The 16,325-nt window shown below is 44.3% G+C and overlaps 1 protein-coding gene across 3 annotated transcripts in view; it reads left to right on the top strand.

The window, feature by feature from the left end:
* The window catches only part of LOC146202405 (uncharacterized), a 60,403-nt gene that overhangs the window by 18,877 nt on the left and 25,201 nt on the right, over positions 1-16,325 (top strand). For all 3 annotated transcript variants that reach the window (XM_084588155.1, XM_084588156.1, XM_084588154.1), the window contains exons 6-11: positions 6,383-6,532; positions 7,399-7,494; positions 7,810-7,961; positions 11,155-11,253; positions 11,990-12,117; positions 13,328-13,476. In XM_084588155.1, coding sequence (XP_084444281.1) covers positions 6,383-6,532; positions 7,399-7,494; positions 7,810-7,961; positions 11,155-11,253; positions 11,990-12,117; positions 13,328-13,476 — 774 coding nt within the window. The remainder of the gene's footprint in view (positions 1-6,382; positions 6,533-7,398; positions 7,495-7,809; positions 7,962-11,154; positions 11,254-11,989; positions 12,118-13,327; positions 13,477-16,325) is intronic.

Raw genomic sequence — 16,325 nt, 5'->3', positions numbered from 1 at the left:
GTTTCACCATTTACTGCTGTAAACGCGAAACAAACGTATCATCGTCACGGTCTAAACTATTGTTGCAGTGGATGCTTTACATGGGGACGCTTAAATTAGTTTCACCTTTTTAATATGTGAATAGGATTGTGTGGTCAGGCTGCGTTCGCATTGCGCATTCAGTAGGTCTACTTTTATCAGCTTGAACCAGCTACCTTTGTGGCCTGTGACAACCATGTCTGTCTCGCAACCCTCAAGTCCTGGATTTCGACTTTTGCCTCCACTCAAATCGAACCCTGATTTTTCACTTTTTCGCTCACGGCCGACGACGACAGTGACGCCGGCGGATTTCCTGCGATGCGGGACCCTTAACGACATCATCGTGTTGAAGTTTTGTGAATTCGGCCGATGAAGTGATGTATGCAAAAAACTAACACTGGCACGATGTATACTGGTGGGCAGCACAGAATACAGTAAAAGCTCGTTAATTCGAACTTCAGTAATCCGAATTTCGGGATAATTCGAACCGTACTACTTGGTCCGGCCTAGCTCCATAGAAGTCCATGTATAAAAAAACCCGTTAATTCGAACGTGAGAGTTGGTTCTGCCACGGTTAATTTGAACTACGCGCCGCCGCGCCTGGGCGGCGTGCCGCCTGGCACATGGCCAGAGCAGGCCTTGTCGCGAGGCTGCAGCGGCTGAGTTGCCTCCAAAATGGGGAGAGAAGGTAAAAGCGGGTAAAACCGGTGCCAGCACCCGGCGCAGAGGCTGGAGGGCAAGGGGTGGCAGCTGTGGCAACAGCTACGCCCTCTCTCTACCTCCGAGAACTGCGGTTTCCGGTTTTGAGCCGCCGATCTCAGAGGCCTAAGAATCTTGTCGTATAGCTGCAGTTGTTAACCGATGGATGGCGCAACCAGCACAAAAAATACAGCGAATCCAGTACATCGCAGCTCCGCTAGCACTCGAGAATTGAACGAATAGGAGGAGCCTTCGTCAACGTCTTTGTCCTGAACTCTCTGTGGTCTCGGCCGCTTTCGGCAGCCTCGAGTTTTCTGGTTTTCGGCGCGCTTACGACCTTTGTTGTGCGGATCGCTTGAAAAGTTGGGCCTCGGTGGTGTGCTTCGCTGTGCTGACGTGCGGTTTCAGAATGGCATGCGCCCGCGGTAAATACCGCGCCAAAACACTGAAGGATAAATGCGACATCTTACGGGAAGTGGACGCCGGAGTCTTGTCGAAACAAGAAATCGCCAAGAAGCATGGAATGCCGAAGAGCACGCTGTCCACTTACATAAAAAATAAGAGGGCGATTGAAGACGCCTTAGAGGCAGAAGTTGCCAGCGAAAGGAAGAGGATGCGGCTGGCAAAGTACCCCGACCTCGAAAAAGCGCTTCTCCTCTGGATTAAGGAGATGCGTGCTCAGGACATACCGCTGAGTGGCCCCGTCATATTGGCGAAGGCAGCGGACTTCGCCCTGCGGCTGGGCTACGACGACTTCGCAGCTTCAGATGGGTGGCTGCACCGCTTCCGTGAAAGGTACGACCTTGTGTTTCGTGCGGTGTCAGGGGAGATGAAGGCTGTTAACTTGGAAACATGTGAAAGTTGGCGCTCCGAGGTCCTACAAGGCTACCTATGGATGTACTCTCCGCAGGACATTTTTAATGCTGATGAGACAGGCTTATTTTTCAAGTTACTGCCCGCCAAAACGATCACGTACAAAGATGACAAGTGTACGGGGGGTAAACGAAGCAAAGAGCGAGTAACGGTGATGGTTGCGGCAAATATGACCGGAAGTGAAAAGCTACCGCTGTTCGTGGAAGGAAAGTCGAGCAATCCTCGCTGCTTCAAGAACATCAGGTCCCTCCCAACAGACTACACGGCAAACAGGAAGGCTTGGATGACTGGAGAGTTGTTTAAGCAGTGGCTCGTGAAGGTAGACAAGAAGTTCGAGCGCTGTGGCCGCAAAATTCTTCTTCTTGTCGATAACTGCTCTGCGCACAAGATTGAAGTTCAAACGAATGCCGTTGAGTTGGCCTTTCTTCCAGCCAACACAACGGCAGTGCTGCAGCCCATGGACCAGGGCATTATAAAAAAATTTGAAGACATTTTATTGGCGCCACATACTAGAAAGAATTATTCTATGCCAGAATTACGAAGTGACGCTCTTGAGTGCACTGCATATGCTTGTGCGTGCTTGGGAACAAGTGACAGGGGCTACAATAGCCAATTGCTATCGCCACTGTGGCTTCACCACGCAAGGCGAGCACGTGGACGAGCCACCTGCGCACGGAGACTGCGTCACTAGCGTCACCGCTCCCATGTCGGACGTTCTGAAAGACGTTTCCTTTGCCGACTACGTAGACGTGGATGCGAGCGCAGTTGTCTGTGGTGTGACCACAGACGAGGACATCATTTTTCAAGTTAAAAACATAGAGCCTGTCGCTGCCAGTGACGACGACGAGGAAGACGACGAGGCACCGGTGCGGCCCTCCGCTGCGGAAGTCATGGCCGGACTTAAGGGGAGATGCGGGTCGAAAAATGCGGGTTTTTTCGAAAATGACTGATTTTTTGTTTTTACTTGTTTTGTCAAGTTTAGTATCTCTACTTTCATGAAAATAAAAATCAAAGCTGAGTTTAAACAAGAAATGGGCTGAAATTACGTTTAAAGAGCGCACGGTGGCAGTTAAATGACCGAAAGTATGCTATCTTCGAGCGTCCCGCGGTCGGCATAGCGCAGTTGATCGCCGTTGCGGATCACGTGAGGAGATCAGCCAAGCCGCATTCTCCCAATCACCACAGTTGCCCGGCGTCTAAAACGCAAGCAATAATAAAAAAAAAAGCATGCCTACGTCGCGTTTTTCAAGCGCTGCGACTGGTTTTTAAATCACGTGGTACGAATCGAGCCTCGCCATTGGCCGCCGCGCGCGCGCGCATGTGGCGAAGCCCACTTGCTGGCTCCATGCTACGTCGAGGTGCGTTTCCGAGTGACGATCGTTCGGCAACTTTATCTTCGTCATGGATGAAGCACAATTGAACCAGCGCAGTCACCGAGGAGTGAAATACCGTTCTGTTCACAAATATAGAGGACGTTGGCGAAAATCGAAAGAGGAGGCTCGTCCAGTGACAACTCGACCTGTGGCAGTTAGGCCTAGTGGAACCGACGCCGATCCCTCCAGCGTTTCAGATGCCTCCGAGGAATTTGAAGCGGCGTTAGATTGTGTGAGTGCCTCGGAAAAAAAGATTGGGCATTTCTAAGGTGAGGAAATAGCCTGCGATGAGGCGTCATCTGTAGTTACTGACTTGGCAGCGGTGAACGTTCTTGTGGGTGGCGCGATTTGCCCATGCCAGCGTTCAGGACTTCCATTATTCGGGAACCGGCCGCAAAGCGCAGACTCGCTTCGTTTCTTGAACTACTCTGTGAGAACTCTGCCGGCCCGCAATGTGTGCTTTCCACAACATACTGATTGCGGCGAGTTATGGCGTGCAGGGATGCGAGCAGAGATTGACAGCGGGAGCTCGGATGAAAGCTTCGCCGTCAACGTCAAAGCTGCTGTGGCGGCCTGTTTTATAGGAATTGGATATGAGCAGCTAGTGCGATTTTCCTCAATTATTGGACTCCACAAGCCAATGCATCATAGCTTGGCACATCCAGAGAAATAACAATGCAGAAACAAATGTCCTTGAAGCTGACTGCGGAAGCGAACGCAAATCGCCGCACACTGAAGAAAAAAAGCGCATGTCGGAGTCCACTCGCAAGGGTCACGAGGGAGTGACATATGCTGCAGGAAGTTTCTAGTGCCAGTGGCTGCTTTATGGACAATTTTCTTCTTTTGTTCCAAAGTTTGATCGGAATTGAAGCTCTCTTTTTTAAATAAACATGCAATTTTAACTTCAAATGCATTTTTCTCAAAATGCAATTTTGGGCAATTTTCAGTATTTGCCCTTCATGTTTTTGGTACTTCTGATGCTCATATCTGAATGAAATTTTGCACACATTTTCTCTGAGGCATGAGAAGTGCCATTATCTCTTTCAAAAATAAATACTGATCAAATATTTACAAAAAAAAAATAATTACCACATGGTGGTGTCTTGACAATGTAGACTTGCCAGGTTCAAATTTTTCATGTCATTAGCATACTTAATATGTACTTTATTATTAGTTTTTGGCACTCTACAGTTTATATGGATCAAAATGAGCCATCAACGATGTGTGTTTATGGAAGTTTAGTATGACAAAGAAGGGGGGCAAAAGAGAGTATATTTTACACACTGTCACTAAACAGAACAAAAACTATGCAACTTACAGTAAACCTAATTGCAGATTTGAAATCAGCATAAAAAACTGAATTATTAACCAGAGTTTCATAGCAAATATTAAAGAAAAAGTGTCTTCGAGTAGCATCTCCCCTTAATGCCGCCCGCCTGTTCTTCAGTTTTCAAGAAAGCGAAGAGGAAGCCTTCCGCAACATTCGCTCTTTAGAGCAAAATGTGCTTGCTGTTGCCTTCAAAGAAAAAATGCAGACCACAATTACGGATTTTTTCAAACATTAAATTGTACTGGCGCCATGCCCTGCTGCTTCCTGGTCGCGGTGTCCTGTTTTTCTTCATTACTTTCGTTAGTTCGAACTTCGTTTAATTCGAACTGAGATGGCGTCCCCTTGCGGTTCGAATTAACGAGCTTTTACTGTATCTCGTTGGGTTGAGGCATGTCAGATGTGCACATAAAAATGTGCTTGAAAAGCAAAGGCAGGGTCAGTTAAAAAGAAAGGCGAAAACAAAAAGAACACTGACTTCCTCTGTGAAAGTTATTGATGAGGTGGTGAAGCATACCCACAATGATGGTGGTGGGCTCATCATCGCAGCTGGCCTGCTCTGGTTTGTAAGAGGCACCTGCGGCCTGTAAACAATAGTTTCTCTCGGACGTCTGCAGCGTGATCAATGTTTTCTCTTCTACACGAAGGGGCACTTTATTTTTACGTTTCCGGCCACCGTATAAGAAATCAGCAGGAGCTAAAAAAAAAAAAATTGGCTGTGGCTTAGCTTGGTTAAGCCTGGTGATTGCGAAGCAATACGTAGTACTATTAGTGTACCGCTAGTGGTGATGCTTGGCTGTGCTATATTCACCATGGTGATGCTCCGGTTATGTTTGCTGTTATGGCTATGGTGACGCTTGACTGTACTATGTTTAGGTATGGTCCTTCTCTAGTCGCTGTTGTAGCTCTTCCAGTGTTTCTTGGGCACGTCGTTGTCGTCTGCTAGCGTTCCCATCGCTCCGAACTGGTAGTGCTGCTAGTAAATGCACGTTCCAAACTATCGGATAAATTCGTACCTTCCTCTCCTGCTTCTGTTGTCGATTCTGCTACCGAAGACATTGACCGCCTTTTCCACCTAGCTGCTTCTTGCGCTCGTCGCTTGGAAAGCCGTTCTTCTCGCTCTTTTTCTGTCTCTGTGGCTCGCTTTTGCTTCCTCTTTGCAGCCTGCCTAAGCGCTTTGATTGCAGGCGCTCTTACACAGATGGTATGATGTCACGCAGCGCCACTGGTGAGAGGAGCAGAAGTCAGGCGGTAACTGCCACTGCGCAAGGCGACGGCGCGAGTTGAGCCCCCACTCTTACACAGATGGTATGACGTCACACAGCCAGGTGACGCTAAAGGTCAAGCGTGGCTGCCACCACCGCGCCTTTTGACGGGCTGAGGTGGTAGCTAAAGTAGTATTGCTTCGCAATAAAAAATATATGTTGACGCCGCAAGCGATAAGCAACTCCTGCAGTGACGGAGGGGCAGCGGAAACTTTTATCTCTTCAAGGACTTTTGAAAACGTCCTCTAGGTGGCTTTCACTGGTGCCTCTATGGGCGGTGAAGGGGGTGTATAATGATTGTGAATTGTTTTGCAGGCATTCATGGGTGCTATATCTAGCTAGTAATATTTTAGAAAATTTTGTTCTTCATAATAAGCAGTAAGTTGAGGCTTTGATGTAAGGAGGCCCTGCTTAATATGAATTAACCTATTAAATTATAGTAGTACTGAACTGAAAATTAAAAACCTGGTTCTGGGTAGCTGGGGGAAGGGTGTAATTTTTTGAGCTGTGAGGATTCTAATGAGGGATGCAGTCTTAACTGTTAAACTGAACTCTCTTTAAGCATAATGCTTGGGCATTACAGGTGCTGCTGACCCTGCTGAAGTTCATGAAATATTAATTTGTTAAAAACATCAAGTATTGATGTCGTTTGAAGGGGACGATGCTGACAGTGCATTCCTTATATTCTGCATGATTGTGTAGTGTCTTTTCTAATTGATACCTTGCAGAACCTCGTGCTTTTGTTTTGATGTGAAAAAATTTCTTGGTAAGATGTGTGTTTCTGGCTGTGGCAGGTCAAGGTGACCGAGGGTTTTCTTGTAATACAGGTGTTTCACCTCCGTGACCTTCGGCATGACAAACCCCGCTTTCTTAGCAAGTCATTTCTGGGCTTTCTTGCGTTCAACATCATCACCTACTCACTTTTGCTGGCCGAGTTGGTGCTTACACAGTTTGCTGGCTATGGGGAGACTGAAAGGGTAAGTGGAACACTGCTGGTGTGTTGCTAGGAAATAATTGCATTCACATGCGCATTAATAAGTTCTTGGGTCAAACATGGACTGGAAAAGCAACAGTTTAACATATCATGGTTTACAGTGGAACTTCTGTTGCCCTTGTGAAATACTTAATGGTTTAGGCTTTATTTAAGTACTGCAAGGGTCTAGTTAAAAGCATTACCTAATGAGGTGAGTAGATAATACAATTTCTAAAGAAAAAAGAAAATTGTTTCATAAATGCATGAGGGTTCACATCGTAGCATTGCAGCTTCTGACATTAGAGTGTTTGACAGTGTGTGGATGTATTACTGCGTAGCTTACATGCCAGTACTAAAGTGTATAATAGAATTGTTTTGGCAGGCGTACCAACAGTTTCACTGGAGCTAGATTTTCAATTAGTGCTGTCGTTTTTGGCCACTTATTTTTCAATGGAGTTGTTACAGCATTTCAGATGTGCTAAATGCTTCTAATCCGCTTGCAGAAGGGATTTAGCTGGAGGCATAGTGGAGGCCCTGCAGTGGGTATAATCAAGCTGATGATGATGATGATAATAGTGTGTGAAATCACACAGTTCAAAGATGGTTGCGCATTCACCTTAATTTCACTTCATGAAGCCTAATCCAGAGGTCTGCTTCTAGCTGGTGTGGACTTAAGAAAAATTTGGATGCCATCTTTTATTTTTGGGCTCTTTTTTGTGTGCGTGGAATGAGGGATTGCCAGTGTCAGAGTGGTGGCCTCTATTTTAGGAAGCAAGAGGGTTAGCGAGATACTAAAAACTAACAAATTCTTGAAACTGCACAGAAATTTTAGCCGCCAGTTGTCACTCATGGTTATTCTCTTAACCACAGAGCCTCTTCTTGGGGGTGTTCAATGGCTCCTTTGCGGTCCTTATGGTCATTGTGGTTGTCTTCTTCCTGATCTATGGAGTGGAAGTCTACTTCAAGGTGCGTTATGTAAAATGCATTCATTTGTAGTGTGTCCTGCTATGTGGTTACTTGGTTGCTGTAAAACTTTGCATGAAATTGTAGAAACTACTCTTCACCATTGGGCTTGGGGGCTTCAAAGAAGTTGCCTGAATAGTTTCCAGTTAAATGGCAAGCTTTGATAACAGTGATTGTCTTGAAATGACTGAAGGGTATTATGTAGCCTTAGAAAAGCTCACTGCTTAGGCCTTAACCTATTAGGGTGTAGTATTTTTGCAAAGAAAATGCGAGCCTTTGCTCTCACTGTCCTGACTGAAGGTACTTTATCCACTGCAGGTGCGCGGTGCCTTTGTGGCTGGCCCTCCAACGCTGCCCAACATGTCACAGGTGCACCAGTCACGGCTGGGTCTGGTGGCCTTCGCCACTCTGCTGCTGACAATGGTGTTGTTCATCTTCTCTGATGTCATGGGTGCTTTCTGGAAGGACAAGTAAGATGAAATTTTAATTTATTTTGTGAAGCCATTGCTAACAGCTTTTTTGAGATGGCACATTGAAGCTACTTTCCTACGCCCACTACAGTTTACAATGCCACTGCAAGAAAACTACAATAGTTATGAGCAGCTTTGTCACACTGCTCCTTTGACCATGTGACTTCAGTATTGAGCAGATGATGCACTCAAAATGACGTATAACTTGGAAATTGTTGGTGGAAAGGGCAAAATTGTTTCTCTTTTCACTTTTAGATCATGTTCTTCGGCGTAGTTTTCATATCAGTGCAGATTTGTGGTTCTAGAATTGAAGTCTTGACACACTTGCTCTTTTAGATGTATCTAGTACTTGGTACTCTGGCGTTGCAGTGATGACTGCAGTCACGATAGTCTCATGCTTAGTGATGTGACAGTGTGCATGTAGACTTTACCACACTGCACGCTATTACTAAATCATGTGCCTCAGTCCCTTCTTATTTGAAACCTGCAATTAAGTGCAATGTGGTTCTGTGAGTATGAAATTGCTAACTCGTTTATGAACTAGTCATGGGCTGGCACACAGCATGGCTCATCACATTGCTTGGTCCTCACTTGATGTGGCTGATGATAGCATGCCTGGGATGTTGTGCAGAGGGTGAAATAAAAAAATGTTACCCTTTAATGCCTTTTTCTTAGTGGGGAAAGCATCTTTCTTCACTGTACAAACCGGGGAGGCTACTAAGCTTTGTGTTGGTTTCTTGTGCTGTAGCAAGGCTCCTTAACCTTCCTGTATCATATTTGTGGTATCCTGGAGATATCCCTTTATTCTTTTGCTGCTTTGGGATATTCAAAACGCAGTTGGTTTATTAAGGCAGGGCCTTCAAACAAACGTAAATGTAAATCTGTTTATAAGCACAGTAAATTGTCTGATGTGGTAGACTTGAACAGCATATTTACTTTCATGACATCCATAGGCCACATGCTAATTGCTACCTATAATAAGTTCATTGGTTGTTGAATAGTGTTGAACGGTTGCAGAAATTAATAGTTGGCTATTAATTTATCTCTATTGGTATTGTAAAATCTAATGGGCTATGTATTGATTTTGCTATTTTTTTTGACAGCGTGCTAGTATAAAAAAATGTGCATTAATGTGACTGTTGAGAAAAGTATAGTATATATGCATGTTTTGGACAGCGTTTCTTGTATTTTTAGCAGTATTTGTACTGAAAGAATATGTTGCTGGGCTAGTTGAGGACAGTTCATCTTAGAAGAAAGGTGCGAAAAAAACACACAGATACTCAGTTCCATTATCTTTCTCATGTTCGTGTATGTTTTTTGTGACTTTTTTTTCTAAAATCTGAGATTAGTATTTTTTAAGTTGTATCATTTGCTAAAATTGGGGTGCATATTGCATTGTACAGCAAAACATTCTGCATGTTCTTTGCCGATGGTGAAGTGCTCTCAGTGAGTGGTTTTAATTGGTGTTGATGCCAGTGCAAGGATTTTTGTTTTTAGCATAATTGCACTTGTACTTGGAGCAGCCATTTCGATAAAAGCTTGAGAGATTGAGCTTTGCCTCGAGAATCCAGAATTTTTAGCCTGATTGAAAAATGGACTCTAAACTTGGATGAGTTAGTAGCCATCATCAAGAGTGTAGTGCAAACTGACCTCATTGCACTGTGCACATTTTGTGTGGCTGTTTTAAACATTTTCTGCCATTCTTGTATCAGAGTTGCACAATATTGGAAAGGAAGCGTAATTTTTGCACAAGTTGTTTTGTCATTGAGGCACGGAATCATTGCTTGAAGAATTTTTCCTTGTAGATTCAGAAGTGTAGTACAGTAACTGAATGATTAATTACTAGGGAGCCCACTCTGGGTTTGTAGTGGTAACTATTGTTGCTCACTTTTGACTAATTTAGCAACAGTCAATTCTTCAGATTTCTGCAGGTATCTTATTAATTCAAACTTTTACTGCATTTTTGGATGATTTGAACTAGGCAGAGAATTACTGAAAGGAACAGTTTCAAGCATTATATGCTGGGGGAAGGGTGTTAAGGAACTATTTTTTTTTACCTGTAGGGCCTTACTGTTAAACTGGACTCTTTAAGCATAGTGCTTGGGCATTACATTGGGTGCTGCTGACCCTATTGAAGTTAATGAAAGATTAATTTGTCACAAACTTCAAGTATTGGGGACTTCAGTGCCCAGCTAGGGTCTAATGACTGACTTGTAGAGATGGAGTGGGAAATGTTTTAGTGCTGAAATTTATTCACAGTGTATATCCACAAGCATAGTAACATTAGCAGTGTGAGTAATCAGTTGGCTTTGTGATGTGTTCTGCAGACACTTTTGTTTTATGATTTTTAGACAAAACAGCTGACTGCCAATTATGATCTAGATCTGGAGTGAAGCTTGTTAAAAACCCACATTTTTCAAAATTCATACATGTATGCAAGACTGCTTTCGATAAATATTATCCCCTTCAGGCGCCAATTAAAGTTTTTGAAAGGAAAATTTTTTTTTTTGCGCCAGGCGTGATCAGTAGGCCAGGCAGAATTCAAATATAAAAAATTATGCAAAAATATATTTTTTTCGCGTCCACGCATGTGGACATGGCACCTCAAAGCTGCTACAGGAATGAAAACATTTTAGCATTTTCTGCATTTTATAACTAATTAGTAGGCATGAATAAATGTTTTCCTCTCAGAATACCTTGCGCTCTCAAGACTATGACACCTGCACGCAAATAAGCGTATTACATACTGCTCTGCACGAAATAACGAAGTGCCGCGGCCACTTAAACAATTTCGGCATTAAGATACCGTGTCCACATTTGTGGACGCGAAACTTTGAAAGTCCACTGAAGCACTTTTTCAATGTCTAAGATAACGAAATCTGGCACGTAACATCTACATTCCCTTATTGACACCTTAATTACAAGAAATAGTATTATTAGGCATCGGTTTAGAAAGAGGCATGCAATAATTAGAGCTGCTGATTCGTCCTGGCGTCAAACGCTGCGACGTCCATCTTTGCTTGCTGTTTACAAAAACATTTCGCTGTAGCAACAAGATATGGCGCCAGCTTTCGGTTCTGTGTGCTAAGAAATCGTATCATGCACTTTTGTCAACATCTGGAATCAGTGCGTCACTCGCAGTACATACCAAAAGTGTGACCTCCTCTGATGTTTGGCCGTGTTGCACATGCAGGGTAGCTGTGCTGGGCCGAAACTGCCATGATGTTATGTTTCGGGTCATTGAGATGGGCCTGGCACTGTGGTTTCCCTGCGTCCTTTGGAATTGTGTCCAGTGAGTGCACTCTTTTATCATGGTTCTCTTTTCTTTATAATAGAGTGCTAACTCAATATCCTTTAAAAAAAAAAAAAAAAAAGTCCTACTGTGGAGTTGTCTACACGGTCTTGACAAAGATTTTTTTTTTCTTTTCCCTGGCATTGCTGAGACTGAGGCCCAAATCACTTCCTGCTTAAAGGGTTTGGAAGTATGGGATCGCGGTTTAATGCTGATGCATCACTTGCACTGGCACCTTATCAAATACGACTGGTCTGCATCTGCACTTTTTCACCTGAGGCATGACATTCATTATCTGCGCCTGCACTAGAGACGCATTTAATACCACACCATTGATACTGGAAGAGCTTTGGGTCTCACTGTCATCGTCAGCACCCATGTTTATTTACAAACATCAAAACCATGTTTAGTAAGTGGGATGGAATACTGCTGCAGCTTTATCTGCTCACAAAGATCACTGGCATTGGCTTGACAGTTTTGCTGAGCTGAAAGTATAGTAGTACATACTAGTGTTTAATTTCTTGTTTAGTGAGATTTTCTATCTTCTTTAAATTTTTCTTAGAAGGGTGCAATATTACTAGAATTTCTGCACTGTATTAAGATATTTGGCTATGTTCAAAGTGATGGTAAAGCTGTATGGCAGTGTATTCTCTTAGCATTTTTTGGTTGTCAAGAATGCGGAAACGTCTATAAAGAATTGCTGTTCTGAAACTAGTATGTTTTTGCACGTGTTCAGGCCTCAGCAGCTGTGGATTTTGAACCCAAAGAAGCTCTTGGTACGCAGAGAGCCTGAGAAGGTGGCTCCAGCTGGCACAGAATCTGAAGCCCTGTTCTCAGTACCCAAAGAATTGGCCAAGAGTGGAGGTGAGTGACCTTATCTGGCTACTGTGCTCAGGTGGCTTACTAGGGAATTTTTATGTTGCTTTGCTGTGCCTTTTTTTTTTGCAGAGGGGTTATCTCTTATCCCAACTGCTGTTCAAAGCAGCTTGGTCTCCTTTGTCAGCATTGCATTCGTCAGCTATAGAAACTTTAATTAAGCATGCCGTGTACCGTGTTGTCGTTACCGGAATACCAGGAGCCTGTGTGCCACCAGTACGCATGTGCTGATTGGTCCGGAAACTTTAGGCACTCATGTAGCTGCTGATCACCCCACACCATCTTGCACCGTCACGGCGATCTATTTGCACATGCGCACTGACTGTGCAGACTCCCTGTATTCGGGCAGGGGCAACTTAGTACATGGCATGTTAAAGGTGTCTTATGTTGGGGACGCCTACAGACAATATTTGCAAGTTGTAGCCCTTTCTGCAGCCATTGCACATGCATTTCTTTAGGGTGGGGCCAACCGTTAGTTACAAGCCAATGAAATAACTCTGGGAGAATATTTATATTGGTGGGGTACCAGCAGGCGAAAGGCTTTCTGCATCAGTGTTGAGTTCTTTGTTTTTTTATCTGAATTATATTCTTAACACTGATGATAAATACAGTATAATCTTGGTCATACAAATTTCGGGATTGTTTACAGTGTGCAGAATTTGATGTTTCAAACACCTTCCGTGCCACTACAAATGATACGAAATGCGTGAATCACAGCTGCAGCCTTGACCACTGCGTACTGCCTGCGCATTATTGACATTGCGATTGCTAGTCGCGCCATACACATCAAGCAGTTTGCAGCGGAGCACAGTGCACACATCGCCTATGTCACAATCACCTGTTGGGCTGTACGCACTGTAAGAAGTTTGTAGTGGTGCACAGGTTGCAAATTGCCACTGTTGCAGTCGCTAGTTGCTCTGTACACACAGGGAGCAGTTTGTGGTGGGGCTCAGCCCATGCTGCCAACATCTTTCAATTCTTTCAATCATAAACCAATATATGTGGGTGCCTGTTTCATGCTCCTGCATGCAAATTTCTGTTCGTTTAAGTGGCACTAATTTTTTTCACAACTTGTGAGAGTCACATCACCGAGGTTGTACTGTATGTTTAAATAGTTGCTCATCAGTGGCTTTTGACTTGAATAGGGAGAGATTAGACAGGACTTATTTCAGGTGAAACCTTTGTTATTGCCCTGCAGACAGCCTCAGTTCTCTGGAGAGACTTCCAGAGTGCTTCATATGCTATGACACTGACAGGACTGATGCGGGGCCCCTCATCCGCCCCTGCAATTGCAAAGGGGATGTCTCTGTAGTGCACCATGACTGCCTGCGTACCTGGCTGATTGAGGTGGGTCACTTGTTGTTTCTATTTCTCATTTCTTCTTCAAGTGTGGCTATTGGGCATCAAAACATTTCTGGTACCTGCATACATAGATTATGTTGAGGCAGAAAGGAAAGAAAAATAAAGAGCCTCGTCCCGTGCCACTTAGGGGTACCTGCATACAGTCGAACCTCGTAGCAAAGTAGCGTCAGGATGATAAACTAGTTTGTGATATCCAATATTTGTTTTAACAGTAGACATAAAAATCGGCCGTAACAAATCTCCAATCGGGCTCATGCAAATATCCGGTACCAATATGCACTATAGTCGATCCCAGGAATATTAAACTCGAAGGGGATCGCGAAGTAGTTAATATGGTTAAGTACCCTTTGCAGGTTCATGGTGAACATTGGCTTTTCAAGGGGATGTTCTGAGAGTCTGATGTAATGATATAAGAATAATTTGATATAAGTTAAACCTCGATATAACGAAGTCGGTAAAATCGGCACGAATTCGTTACATTGAAATTTCGTTACGTCGAAATTTCGTTACGTCGAAATTAGGCTCTTAAGGGGGAGGCTACCCTTGAACACCAACCTTTTTTCCTTGAGATATTTGAATGAAACTTTCAGGGTATGCTCATAGTACACACATTTGAAGAACTACCAAGTTTCATGGAGCTGGGCTCATCTGTTCTCAAGTTAGTGGAGTATATCAAGATAGTTTACATAGGTCCCTAGGGGCAGGCCTGGAGAATTTGCAAAATGTGCTAGCAGTGTGAAATTTGTTATGGTTATTCCTGGATAGTGGACTCCCTTTAATCGAAACTCGACGGGGACAAGGAAATCTGTTTCATTTATTGTAAGTTTCATTTAAGGGTTGTGACCCCCAAAGAAACTGTGCAACGTAGTTTGTTTCAGGTTGGCATGCCGCTGCTTCACTAAATAGGCATTCATCTTAGCTAGGCTGCACGTGTGCTCCAAGCAGCCCTCTCGCTCAAAGTACTGCTGGAGTACTTGAACTGCCTGGCTAGCCTCATTAGTCGACACTAGAGAGCTTTGATCGTTATGATGTTCGGTCTCCTCTTCACTGTCATTATCGTTGGCTTCGTCGACTTCCTTCAATATGTCAGTCAAGGTGTCCTCACGGCAGGTGACAGCATCATCATCAATAGCTTCATAATCATCCATGGTCACAGTGCCACACTTGGGAGCCAGTACACTAAAAACAGCTTGTGCTTCAGCAACTTCATCAGGTTCTTCTTGGTCAGCGGCCACTGCTTTGGAAAAGCCCGCATGATGAAAGCAACGTTGAATTGTTGTTGCCGTAACTTCATCCCACGAGTGAGCCAAAATGTGGATGGCAGAGAGGGGGTCTACGGTGTACTCTTTGCCGCTGTCCATACACAGCATCATCCTTTTCAGGACGTGGCGACGGAAGAACACTTTAACATTGCGAATCGCGCCCTGGTCCATAGGCTGGAGTACTGCTGTCGTGTTCGCGGGAAGGAATTCCAGGTGAATTGAAGTCAGGTCTCGCACTTCACCATGCGCGGGGCAATTGTCAACAAAAAATACGACCTTTCTGCCTTTTCTAGTGAACTCTGCGTCCCTCTGCCGCAGCCAGGTTTCAAAAATGGCCTGCGTCATCCAGGCCTTGGTATTCGCTTCATATAAAACCGGCAGGTTTTTGACACCCTTAAAAACTCGCGGTTTCTTTGCTTTCCCGATAACCAGAAGCTTCAACTTCTCGGACCCGTCCATGTTCGCTCCCACAAGTACAGTAACACGGTCCTTACTGTGCTTACCCCCCGTGCACCTCTCACCTTTAAAGCTGAGAGTCTTGTTAGGCAGAAGCTTATAAAAAAGTGCCATTTCGTCCACGTTGAAGACGTCGCTCGGCTCGTAAATTGCAAGTAGGTCTTGAAGCTTTTGCTGCTGCCAGTCAGAGCAAACATCGTTGTCTACCATGGCACTTTCACCTGCTATTGTGCGGAAAACAAGGCCGTGGCGCTTCTTGAAACGGCTTAACCAGCCATCGCTGAATCTGAAGTCTTCAATTTCCATCTGCAGTGCAATGTCTCTTGCCTTCTCCTCCAAAATAGGGCCGTCACTGGAAGATTTGAACTTCGAGCACGCTTAAACCACAGGAAAAGTGCCTTCTCGAGGTCCTCATGCTCGGCCAGACGCATCCTTTTCCTATCGGGGGCGAAAGCGCCGCTGTTGTATGCTTTTTCAATCTTGTCGCGATCCTTCACAATCCTTGAAAGCGTGCACTTTGGGATGCCATGCCTTTTCGCGATAGCAGTTTTCGACTCCTTGGCACACTTCACATCGTCAAGAATTTTCATTTTGGCCTTTAAAGACAAGGCATTATGGGGACGCTTTCTAGCAGCTTCTTCCATACTACACGCCGGAAAGAAGTCACGAAACACGAAGTCACGGAACAGAGAGCAAAATGGCGCCCACACAACAAAAAACAAGGCGTGCAAGGTACTGGATTGGATTGGATTCTGGATATCGACATCAACAAAGACGACTCATGCACAGTTTCGGTTTCGTTTATCCGAGTTGCAAGCAAAATGGGGTTTCGATTGTCGAGCGCGACTCTGCACAGATTGTGTATGAAACCAATTACTTTTTTTGAAATTGTTTCATTTAAGAGGTGTTTTCGTTTATGCGGGTTTCGTTTAGCGCGCGTCCACTGTAGTTTCCCCAGGGCAAGACAATTCCCTTTTTCCAAATTTCTTCTCTGAAAAATTTTAGTACAGCCCAAAATTTAGTGTTAAAATTTACACCTGACTTAACAATATTTTAATTGACTGCCCCTAATTACACATGAAATATTTTGAAAAAACGAATTGTCTTGCCCTCAGA

Source organism: Amblyomma maculatum, chromosome 1 (assembly GCF_055883805.1).
Source record: "Amblyomma maculatum isolate TAMU_Amacu chromosome 1, ASM5588380v1, whole genome shotgun sequence".
NCBI lineage: Eukaryota > Metazoa > Arthropoda > Arachnida > Ixodida > Ixodidae > Amblyomma > Amblyomma maculatum.
This window is presented reverse-complemented; position numbering and strand designations above follow the sequence as displayed.